The sequence below is a fragment of the Rhagoletis pomonella genome, unplaced genomic scaffold (assembly GCF_013731165.1).
Source record: "Rhagoletis pomonella isolate Grant_MI unplaced genomic scaffold, Rhpom_1.0 Rhpom_scaffold_00007, whole genome shotgun sequence".
NCBI classification, from domain to species: Eukaryota; Metazoa; Arthropoda; class Insecta; order Diptera; family Tephritidae; genus Rhagoletis; species Rhagoletis pomonella.
Window position 1 is genome coordinate 42816323 of NW_023458561.1, and position 11960 is coordinate 42828282.

Consider the following 11960-nt stretch of genomic DNA (forward strand, 5'->3'; position numbering starts at 1 on the left):
AATATATGTATATATTAAAGATGATAGCGGACATTGTAATATTCGCTTATGAAATGTGATTAATGACATATTTATTTAAGTTCATTCTATTGATAATCACGCCACGCCAGCTATCAGCTTAAAGTCATAACGATTTCATTCACTTCATTAATCAAATTAAAAGGAATCCCATGTAATTTCAAAAAAACACCCAACAAAGATTAATAGTCTAAATTATTTATGCCATTAACACGATAAGTTTCGACCAATCACAATAATGGGCAAAATCGCCTTCTTGCCGCAGCCGAGTACTTGCATACTGCCAACACTACTCGCCTCAAAATATGCCAATCGAATTTACTACATCCGTAACTACTACAAACTTCATGTATTGTTGTATAATGCATCGGACAAATTGAACCAATAATAAACGCCCGTAGCTAAAGAGAAAATCAATTGAATGGCAACTGAATTGAATCTAAGCACACACCCACGTGAATATAACCGCAAATAGCAGATTTGATTTATTTTATATTTTACCTTATTTAGTTATACTACAAGGAATACAATGCGTTGCATAATTATAAGACGGCCACACATTAACAAGTTTTTACTATTTATTTTTATATTATTTAATTATTTTCTGATAAATATATGGTTCATTCTATCGCAAAAAACCATACAAATCCACATTTTAAAAGTTTGTGCAAAAAATTTAAAAATTCCGCGAATTTTCACCAAAATTGTAAACTGTTTGCAAAAGTTTTGCGTACGCCCATGCAATTTTGGTACAATAAAGTTCAAGTTTTATATGGCTACAAAATACCGTTGATTTTTGGTATTTTTTTTTTTTTTGCTTACGGTGTTGTTCATTTTCTTGCATTTAAAAAAGTTTTCGAACATAAATACTTTGTGTGGAAGGAAATTATGTAGTGACCTCGTCAACTAGAAAAAATTTTTAAAAATTATACAAAAATGTTATGGGCTATAAAACTGCATATACAAAACCTTTCCAAAAATTCTTTAAAAGAGTATAAAATTTAGGTGAAAATTCGCACAATTTTTATAATTTTTATACGAATATGGAAGTGTGGATTTGCATGGCGGTTGTTGTAGAATGAACTATGTTTTTAAGAGAAAATAATTGAAATTAAAAAATATAAAAATAAATAGTCAAAACTTGTTAATATGTGGTGGTCTTATAATTATGCAACGTAGTGTAGATACAATGTATGAATATTTATGATTATGTGTTTGCGCTCGTAGCGCTTATGAGATGAATCTCCATACATAGCTGTGATTTTATGGCTCAACCAATCCTCTAAATTCTTGATGTTCATTACATAGCCACACATAATTTAGAATAAGATGCATTTTTATAAAAAAAAAAAATTAACACACACGTAAGTATATATGTATATGGAAATACGTACATACATATGTAGGTACATAGATAATTACCAGTTAGTGTGAATATTTTTGTATGAAACTCCAGTAGCTTCTGGCAGCGCAACGCTCTCAATTCTGCACGCCACTACTGCTGCTTCGGAGTTAATTATGAATACTTGCATAAAAACATACATACATACATACTATATACATAAGTATATAATTGCGTTACAGCCAATCACATTTTTGCATTTCAAATGATGCACAATTTGTCATTACGGATTAAAATTTTTGTAGCAATTTGTTAAAGGTTTTTTTTTTTTTTAACTATTGTTCGCTTACTGGCGCGCGTGAGCAGTATGCAAAAGACGACTCATTTGTGAGGCAAATATTCGCTAAGCTAATAAAACAAACAAGCTATCAATTTAAAGTGTGGATTCGTTATGCAAATAAAAAAAAAATCAGTTAGATGAAAATAATAATTTTAAGTACCCACAGATGCACACTTTAATTGCTAAAATTTATGCATTAACATTGATGCCAGCATAGCAATAACGTTTTGCTGACTTAATTAAGTAAGTCTAGAAAGCATTTAATTACTTCATTTGGTTATTGTAACCTTCCCTATTACCTTCCGTATTAATATGTAATTTTTGTATTTTTAGGGTCGTAAACAGTGTTGCTACTCAAGCGAAATGTTATTCCCGCCAGAAATACACTCGGACGCTTAGAAAATTATTAGAAACAACTTGATTTTTATTTTATTTTTTTTTGATCGGAAATCGGGACTCTGCGGCTGCATTTATTTACTTTAGCATTTTAATATGTACTCTATGTTTGTATGTACATATGTATATCCATTCGATGACTACGAACAATTCGAACTGCCTATTTAATTTAAATAAGAAAAACGCTATTTGGAACTCCATGCCTATAATGGCATGTGAAGACATATTCTTATGCTAACACGACTTTAAATATACAACTTTTATATAAAATACATCAAGAGTAACACGTTTGTTGCAGCGCTAATTGTAAATACGCTGCGGAAAAGGTCAGCTACAGTTAATAGAAAAATAATAAGTTTTTAAGTCTTTCAAATGATGATGAATGTGGCTTTCAACGAAGCCACTATGAGACAGGTAGGTGCCATGTGTATCTGAGATTTTTAAATGCAGAACATACGTTGTCCCGCCTTTCGATTAATTACCACCAATTAGATTTTAAAGTTCGAAATTTTTTTCAGCTTGCAAAAATAATCGTTTCAGCTAATCAACCAGTATTTGACGTGTTTTAGAAGTCTACGTAAAAAAAAAAATGTTTACATATTATTATATACATACTAGCAGACCCGGCGGACTTCGTTCCGCCCAAAATTAATTTTTTATTTAAACATTTGGTCCAACGTTTTCACCAAAAATTCACGTTCACGTTTGGTTTTGTGGTCTTCAGAAGGCATTGTCCATATTAAATGACATAATGAAAGAGTTATGTCCATGAAGAAGTTATTGTGTCAATAATGATCTGGTTCGATGGTGAATCGTCCTTGAATCTGTATAGTACAGTTGGTGGCAATTTCAAAATGGGGGAGTATCATTAGTCCACTGAAATCCAATATACATAGACTTATTTCAGACGAAATACCTTAGATGTCTTACAATTGTATTTGTAGGCCTTTATCAAGAATTATCTTTATTCTGTTTAGTCTCCGTAAAGTAAGGACCGCAGTGGTTCTGCTGGTTGATTTAACGGTGGCAATTTAACTTTGATCCTTGGTGTCTCCGAATGAATCCACTTGATGACTCCAGCGCCACCCTGCAGCTCTCTGTGTGCCCCTACCGTTACCAATATATGTCTCGAATATGAGCCAAATCGGACAGTAAATGCAATCTTGAGTAATAACTCGACTCCAGCGCCAACTGGCGTTTCAAGTTGTGAACCGAAATTATACAGGAACCCGCTCAAACACATAAGAAAAGTCATTAAAATCGTTTCGAGCATTTAGGAGGGGTTCACTCACAACCACACGTACCGAAGAAGTATATATCACAAGGGCCCTAACCAACAACTTTTTTTTTATAGGAGAAGCAAAAAACACTATAAAATGAGTATCAAAAACTATTACTCTAAAATTTTTATTAAAGGTGTAATTTAATACATCCTACCAAAATCTGTGAAAAACGCATTTTGAAAACGTGTTGGTTAGGGCCTCTGTGAATTAAGGTAACGTTACGTGTTTACAGATAAGTAAAAGTTTCAGTGTGCCGCCACGCCCCCTTTTCCAATAACCCCTAATTTTCTCCATGAGTATGGGATTGATTTCAAATACCTCGATATCTGGTCCACCTATCAGAAAATAGGTATAGGATATATGCTAATCTAGAAAAAAGGTAGGTAGGTAACCAAATTTCAAGCAAATCGGACAATAAATAAGATTTTTCGAATAGATCGGTCCCTGGTCCATTTCCCTAAAAAAAGGATCCTATATCCTAATATCCCAAACAATTTTTTAAAGCATATCACCGGGAGCAACAACTGTGCCAAGTTAAGGATAAATGTGTGCGAGAAAATATCTTCTTGTCAGAGATCAGTGCCCTTATTAGTGCAGGTATTCCGCTATTCAGGCTAACAAAATGGATCTACATACAGTCGAATGACTTCTGTCGTAGTTCGGGCGAAGGAAGAAGTTAGAAAGAATATAGGAGCATCTAGTAATTAGAGTATTATAATAGGTCCATGACGGGCACACTTACCAACGTAGGCTGATTTTCAATACAAACAAGTGTGGAAAAAATCTTATAAAAAAAAAACGAATCCCATTTAAAGGGCTGAGCAGCGCTAAATTTATACAGATATTTTATGGCTTTTAGAAATATGTTCAAGCTTTTTTCGTGGCTATATAACTAATCGGAGGCATAGTTACTTCTTTTACAGATCTCATTTTTTTATCCAAATTATTTAATGAAAACTGCATGGTTTACAAATTTTATTTTACTCTCTCATCATTTTTATTTAAAAATGGGTGTTAAAACATTTAAATAAATTTAACAAATATCACACAAATAACTTAAGCTCATTGAGTTATGCACTGGTCTACGCATTTCCTTGTATTCAACCCCAATAGCCATGTCCATGGCCGCCACCCCAGCCTCCCCAGCGCTTGTACCCGTAGCCACCATAACCGCCTCTGTAACCACCATAACCGCCATAACCGCGTTTGTAAATACCGTAGCCGACATAGCCACCGTAGCCGCCGTAACCGCCGTAGCCACCGTAGCCGCCATAGCCGCGTTTATATCCACCGTAACCGCCCCAGCCATAACTGCGTGCGACACGATCAGCTTCTTCGTTCTGGTCGCCGCCAACATCCGTCACGTCTAACAGGCTGTTTGGCACTTCCCCTGTAGCTGCCTGTCCTTCGACTGGTACTGGTTCTACATGTGACACCTCTGTTTCTTCCGAAGCTATACTTGCTTGTGCATAAGCCACAGCAATGAGGGAAAATAAAATGCAGTAGCGCATTTTTGTTAAGTTTCCTTTGGCACTCACGTTCTGTTCAGTAGCAAGTTAAGAATTTTACTGCTTTCCTTCTATAGCATTGACCACTGCTTTTATAGGCTTCTGTATACAGGTGAATTATTGGGCAGCTTGGGATTATGTTTGCACATACATATTTACATATGTATATTCATGAGCATCTCGGGGGTGATTTTCGCTTGCATTCATAAAATTGTTGACAAAACTACTTACATACCGGTATGCATATGTGCATTAGGGTGCTGATCGAAAATGTTTTTTTTTCGAAATTTCAAGACCCTACCCCCTTATTTTATTCGTTTTTATGAGAAATGTTATTGCCTATTTTTATAGACTTTTTGAAGGTCATTTAGAGGTCAATATGGCGCTTAAGAAGCCTAAGCGAAATTTGTATACCAAAATTGGTCGAAATCGGTCAAGTATTTTTTGAGATACGCATATTTCTAAAATTTCTTGAAAAATCACTTCTTTGCTAAAGAGCGATTGTATATATCAATTTTGAATAAATATTGATTAATTCTCTAGCCACACTGCTCAAAAAGTCGAATACATAAACAATATAAATTCAAGGCCGTATTTAAGAAAAGTCGCTTAACTTCAACAATTTTTTAATATATTTTAAATAGATTTAATTTTAGATAGTACATACTATATATTTTGAAATTGTGTAATTTATCGATGGTCAAAATTTAAAAAATTAACAGAAATATGTTTCTTTTTTTTAATTTACCCGATAGAAAATTCCAACACGCCAAGTCTGACAATAGATTATTATATACCATTTTAAAGGCCTATATATTCTCTTTTCAGATCATTCAGATCTTTGAAATCGAATCTAAAATGGTCATTCAAAAACTCATAAATCTACAAAATTGTATTTTCTGTCCTTAATCGCGACCCCTAAATGACCTTTAAAAATCCATAAAATATGCCATAATATTTCTTATAATAAAGAATAAAATTGGGGATAGGGTCTTGAAATTTCGAAAAAAAAATTTCGATGGGCACCCTAATGTTCATACATACTATCTATACATATTTACATATATGCATTGTGAGGGAGTCATAAATAGCAACTATGTAACTGAAGATCACGAATTGCACAATAAATTTGTCTAATAGTTTAGTTGTAAGCTCAGTAGTAAGGCAGGTTATTATGAATGATTTGCAATTTCTGGTGTAGGAACAGGTCTAGATTCTGGGAATTCGTGAATAAGCTCAACCGGCATACCGTCGTAACCAATTACATCGTCATCGATGTACGGTAGGCCTTAACAGGGAAAAGAATGCCGTATACCTTCGAATTTAAACTATTTTTGTCGACAATTTCGAACTTCTTGCGCAACGTATGGCTCTTCGGCTTTTATGTGTATAGTCGGATCTTAAAGCAAAATATATCGATGTTCTTGCATTTAGTTCAAGTACCCATCTCACTTACTTCCTTACCAGATCCCTGTTCCAACCACCCCAACGCACCAGTCTAATGCCAGTAAATTAACAGTCTTTCGAAATACAAAATTCTTTCGTTAGACAAATGTCAATTCCGTTGTTGTCGATATACTAAGTGAAAGATCTGCTAAAGAGGAGATGTTAGCGTTATTTTGTTTGTCTTTTAGCAATACGTCTTTTTTTTATTAAATAGATATATATTTATGTTCTTTTTAAAGCAATGAGAACTAAATATAAAAAAATATTAAAAATAAAGAAAAAGGCAAAATTTTAGAAGCAAAAATTTTCAAATTAAAAGAAATTGAAAGATCTTTTTAACAATAAAATCTAGAAAATAAATGAAAATTAAATTTAAAAAATATTATTCTTAAAAATTAAAAGAAAATGAAATTAAAAAAAATAAGCTTTTAAAAATTACATAAATTAAATTTAAACATACTTTTCCTTTTAACTGAAAATCTAAGAAATTAATTTTAATTAAAAATTACTAAAAATAAAGTTCCTAAAAATTCATTGAAATCAAAAAGCATTTTTCCAAGGAGGTGCGGTCTAATGTACATTCTCATTACAAAAGTTTTTCCCCAAATATTCGAAGTGCGGATGTTTTTGCACCAATGCAGGCGCATACAATTTTACACGATCGACCCAAGAATCAACCTAAAATGTTGACACTTTTGCCTTTAAATGCCGATATTTTCACTTGATGCTCTTAAAGGTTCTGGTTCGATATCGTGTACCTACAAAAGTACCTCTACCTCTAGTCATTCGCGATATATGAGCTTAGGTGAACAAAAAGGGCTTCCCCACATTTTTTTCCGAAAATTTATCCAAGGAATAATTATATAGAAATATCAGAATAGGTACTTGTTAAGAATCTATGTATTTGTATGCATTGTATGCATTCTGCTACTAAAATTCAAGTTTCAAATGCGGCGAAAGAGCACTCATCATTGCCGGTGAATCATTATGTAATTTCTCTAGATTTTTTGTTTACCATGCGTCACTTTTAATAAAATGCTAAAACATTTTGTGTCTAATGCCTAATGCCTAATGTCTTTATTTGCATCAGCACACTGAGAAAAAGTTGAGCATATTATAAAATATTACCTTAAAAATTTTTGGGTTATTTAAATGTTACAGTATTCTTTTAAAGTGTTTAGAAAAAAAATGTTTTAAATATCTTAACTTCACTTTATGTGATAAGTAGGGAGTGAAAATAAGATGTTGTTCCAGCAGACCTTTCATTTGAATTTCGGACACTCAGTATTCCCTGAGGCAATAAAAAATCACAAGGCTTTCCGGGTTGGACTTTAGCTAGAAAATCCCTGTTTTACCACAGCGATATTCCTTGAGAGAAACTGTGGATTGAAGCTTTGAGATTTTTTGCTCAATGTGAATGGAGATTTGTACATTCTTTTAATAAAGAAGTTTCAAGAAAACTTGTATTCTTACCAGGAAGCTACCAGCGCTCAGTGGGGCAAGACTTTTTTGTAAACGTGTCACAAAGTATAAGGATGCCTTAAGTGAAAATGAATTGTTTTATGTACAAAGACAGTTATATAACGAATCTATCTTCAAGGCATATCTGCGAGGCAACATGTAGTAAATATTTTTTTATTTAAATAATTACTTTTTCAATAAATGGTTATAGCAGTATCAGTTAGCTCAGATTTGTTGATACAAATTTTTTGCAGCAATTTTTTTTTCGTCGCCAATTTTATACTTTTCTCAGCGAAGAATATTAAATTTTAGCGATGCAAAATGCGCTGGAATCGCTATTTTAGCTACATAGGTGAGCTGCCAAAACTCACTCCATCCGGTTAATTTTTTTCATCACTAAAATTTACAAAAAATTAATCAAAACTGGAGATTCTTGGAAATGCTTTTTTAAGATAGATTCGCGAAAATCGCTTAAAAATTGCCAAAATTCATTTAGCATTTTTTGGCGACGGGGTTTTAGCCATAGCGAAAGCTGGCATCCGGCTGCGGGACCGCCTAAACAAAAACTGAAGCCAACTGACCATTCACAGTCTAACCGGTACGCTTAATTTCAAGATAGTTTTTCTTGATAAGAGCATAGAATGCCTCACAGTATACAAGCAGAATTTTCTTTATTAGTCCAACAATTGTTTTCACTGTACTAAACATTTTTAATAAACAGTTAATGTCTGAAAATAGATTTACGATGGGAAGCTGAACTACACTACATGAAATATTGTTAAGTGTATATATATACTTATACATATATGTACATACATACATATCGTCGTTGTAAAGTACCAAACCGCGTAACTGACATTTGCAGCCAAAAATTTAATTTGTTCACACAAGCTCTTGGCTCATTCTTTATCCATTCGTCCTGAAATATATTAGCCAGAAATGCGATTGCTTTATAAAAACGGAAACCATTTTGAAATATGAGTGTTTTTACTCTCTAGAAAATAATTTATGCAACCTCATATACGCGGTTTTGCATTTTGTTGATACGCGGTTTTGTACTTTAAACCACGATATGTACATACGTACACATTTATGCAATGTAAAGTTTTTTCCCATCAAATTTGCATGCCTCATTAGTAAGTTTTTAACACTTAATTTCCTAATATTTCACAATTCGCTGAACAAATTCAAAACATTTTCAATGGATGCCAATAAAGGAATAGTTGATTTATTATATTAAATAACTTTATAAACCCACTGGGAAAATAGGTAAGTACCGTTCGAGGTAAGCCATGTTTTCTTTCAGTTTTTAGTACCAAAATTGTTGTTGTTGTTGTGAGGAAATTGTTGCGGCTCTGTACTTTGTTGACAATTGCGGTTGTATGCGCCGAGAAGGAGTACAGACTGTCGAAGGTAACTCTGAGGATTTTCGAGTTATTCACCGTCGGTATTGTTACGCCATCACCGTGAATACCTAGTTGCAGTCTGACCTCCTTCGTCCAGGTGGTGAATAGGGTTGCCGAGGATTTCGCAGGGGATAGGGCAAGGCTCCTTGCAGTGAATAAGAGAGAAAGTTCGGCGAGATAACCGTTTACTTTCGAGCCCAAGTTATCAATTCCATTCCCAGACGCCATGACCGAACAATCGTCAGCATAAGAGACAATGTAGACACCCGCTGGTGAAAACAAGAGGCGCACTTGGTTTTGGCAGTTTGTGCAGCCTTCTGGTCACTCTGGTTAGCTTCGGGCTAAAATAGCTCGCGCATCGCTCCGGGTCCGACGAAGCGCGGTCACCAAAGTCTATTTCAACTCTGTCGTCACGCTTCGCCGGGTTGGACAATGACCTCATGGTTGACCAAAGCTTACTCACACCAGAGGCGAAGTTACAGGTCTTCAGATGCTCTTCACATTTCTTCCACTTATGTACGTTCACAAGTTGCCGAATCTCCGAATTGAGATCTCTGATTTTGGGATTTCCGGAATCGGCCTGACGAAGGTTGTCAGGCTCATCGACTAGAACAGCCGCTTCCGTAGAAAAGTTCGGAGCCGGATCCGTAATACATCCTGATGGGGTGAAGCGAGCTGCAGCAGCATTGACAACTCTGCGGAATTTACGTTCACCTACGTGAACGTCTGTTGGTATGGGTAGTGCAGTGAAGGCGCTTTCAGTAACATCCAAGATTGTCATCATGACCAATGTCATCTACTAGTAAAGCACAAATTGAACATCTCCGACGACACATTACGTAGTCAGTTGCAAAATAACGTGCCGCCGAAGTCATTTCCAAGCGTGAATTTAGAAGGCTCCAATCAAATAAGAGAAACCACTTATCAGAACCTTTGTCGAAAAAATTTGATTTGGTTCCACTCTCGAAATATTCTGACTACAAAAAGGAGCACATTAAAAGTAGTAAATCAGGGTTTTTACACACTTCTAGAGAATTTGTTTTGAAGTATTTTAGAGGTATATGTAACGTTTTAAGGAATAGTAGTTACAATAATATTTAGATCGTTTCGACGTATTTTCCAAATGTGCCAAAAATCGTGAGAAGTAGAGTTACACACTTTGAGTTACTTGCCATTTAGTTACTTTTTAAAGCACACTTTAGTTACCAACTACAAATGAAGTGTACACATATGTAAGTACTAATTGCCCATAAAATTTCAAACCAAACATAAAGGCAAAAATGAAGACCAAGGTAAATTTAAACACTTTACTTATATAAGGGCAAAGGTGAAGGGGAATATGTAGATGACGAAAATTATAAACACAAAAGTTAAAACAAAGATAAATATAAAGAAAAAGATCAGGATGAGGATAACGATAAAAGTAAAGATGATGATAGAGAAAGAAAGAATAAAATAAAGGTAATTATAGAGAAATGGATATAGATAGACACAGAGATTCAATCTGGGAACTATTTTAGGATTTTTGGGATTCTCGGGACATATCGATATGATAATCGATATTTTTATCCATTTTGTTATCGATTTTGTTATCGAAATTTTTATCGATATTTTTATCGATTCTGCTATCGATATTTTCGGAACTTATCGATATAATAATCTACATTGTTATCGCTTTGTATCGCTTTGGTAATCGATATTTTTAACGATTTGTTTATCGATATTTTTTATCGAGACTGTTATTGGTTTTGTTAACGCTGTTGTTATCGATATTTTTATCGATATTTTTATAATTCTGTTATCGATATTGTTGTCGATTTTTTTATCGCTTATTTATCGGTTTTGTTATCAATTTTGTTATCGATTATTTACCGACTTTGTTATTGATATTTTTATCGATTTTGTTATCGATATTATTATCGATTTTGCTATCGAAATTTGTATCGATTTTGTTATCGATAGTTTATGGATTTTATTATTGTTATTTTTGCCATATCGTTATCGATATTATTATCGACTTTGTTATCGATATTATTGTCAATTTTTTAATCGATATTTTTATCGATATTTTTGTCGATTTTTGAATTGATTTGGCTACCAATATTATTTTTAATTTGGCTTTCGAAATTTTTATCGAATTTGTCATCGGATTTGTTAGCGATATTTTATAAGTTTTATTATCGATTTTTTATCGATATTATTATCGATTTTTTTATCGATTATTTATCGATTTTTTAATCGATTTTGCTATCGAAATTTTTATCGAATTTGTTATCGATGCTGCCATCGGTTTGGTTATCGTAATTTTGTTGGTTGTTACTCTCGATTTTGTTATCGATAGAGTATAAAGGTAAATATGAAGAATATGAAGAGAAAGAAAAACAGAATAACATAAATGTACATAAATAATGAACAGGGGTAGAGGTAGGGGTCTAGATAGAAAAAAGACCTTAAGCCAAAGCAGATGTATGTATGTATTTCATATGTGTGTATGTACATTTGTTGGTTATGAGACAAAATAGATATGTAACGTAAGTTTCACTTCTCCAGTGTGGCCCAGGCCTACTTACTTTTTTAATTTTTATACCTTTCATGAGCATGAAATGGTATTATAACTTTGGTCCGATGTTTGTAAGTACCAGAACAAAAAGAGATAGACCCATGAAAATGTATACTTATATGATCAGAACGTCGAGCTGAGTTGATTTAGCCATGTCCGTCTGTCCGTCTGTCCGTCTGTCCGTCTGTCCGTCTGTCCGT

General features: G+C 33.8%; 1 protein-coding gene across 1 annotated transcript; it reads right to left on the reverse strand.

The window, feature by feature from the left end:
• Window positions 1-4369: 4369 nt before the first annotated feature.
• LOC118743720 (cold and drought-regulated protein CORA) lies at window positions 4370-4939 on the reverse strand. Its single transcript, XM_036476483.1, has one exon. The coding sequence runs from the start codon at window positions 4888-4890 to the stop codon at window positions 4480-4482; it is 411 nt and encodes a 136-aa protein (XP_036332376.1). The 5' UTR covers window positions 4891-4939; the 3' UTR covers window positions 4370-4479.
• Window positions 4940-11960: the final 7021 nt, after the last annotated feature.

What these genes read in the sequence shown, in the direction of transcription:
- LOC118743720 (XM_036476483.1), bottom strand. Translation starts at nt 4,890, where the DNA reads ATGCGCTACTGCATTTTATTTTCCCTCATTGCTGTGGCTTATGCACAA.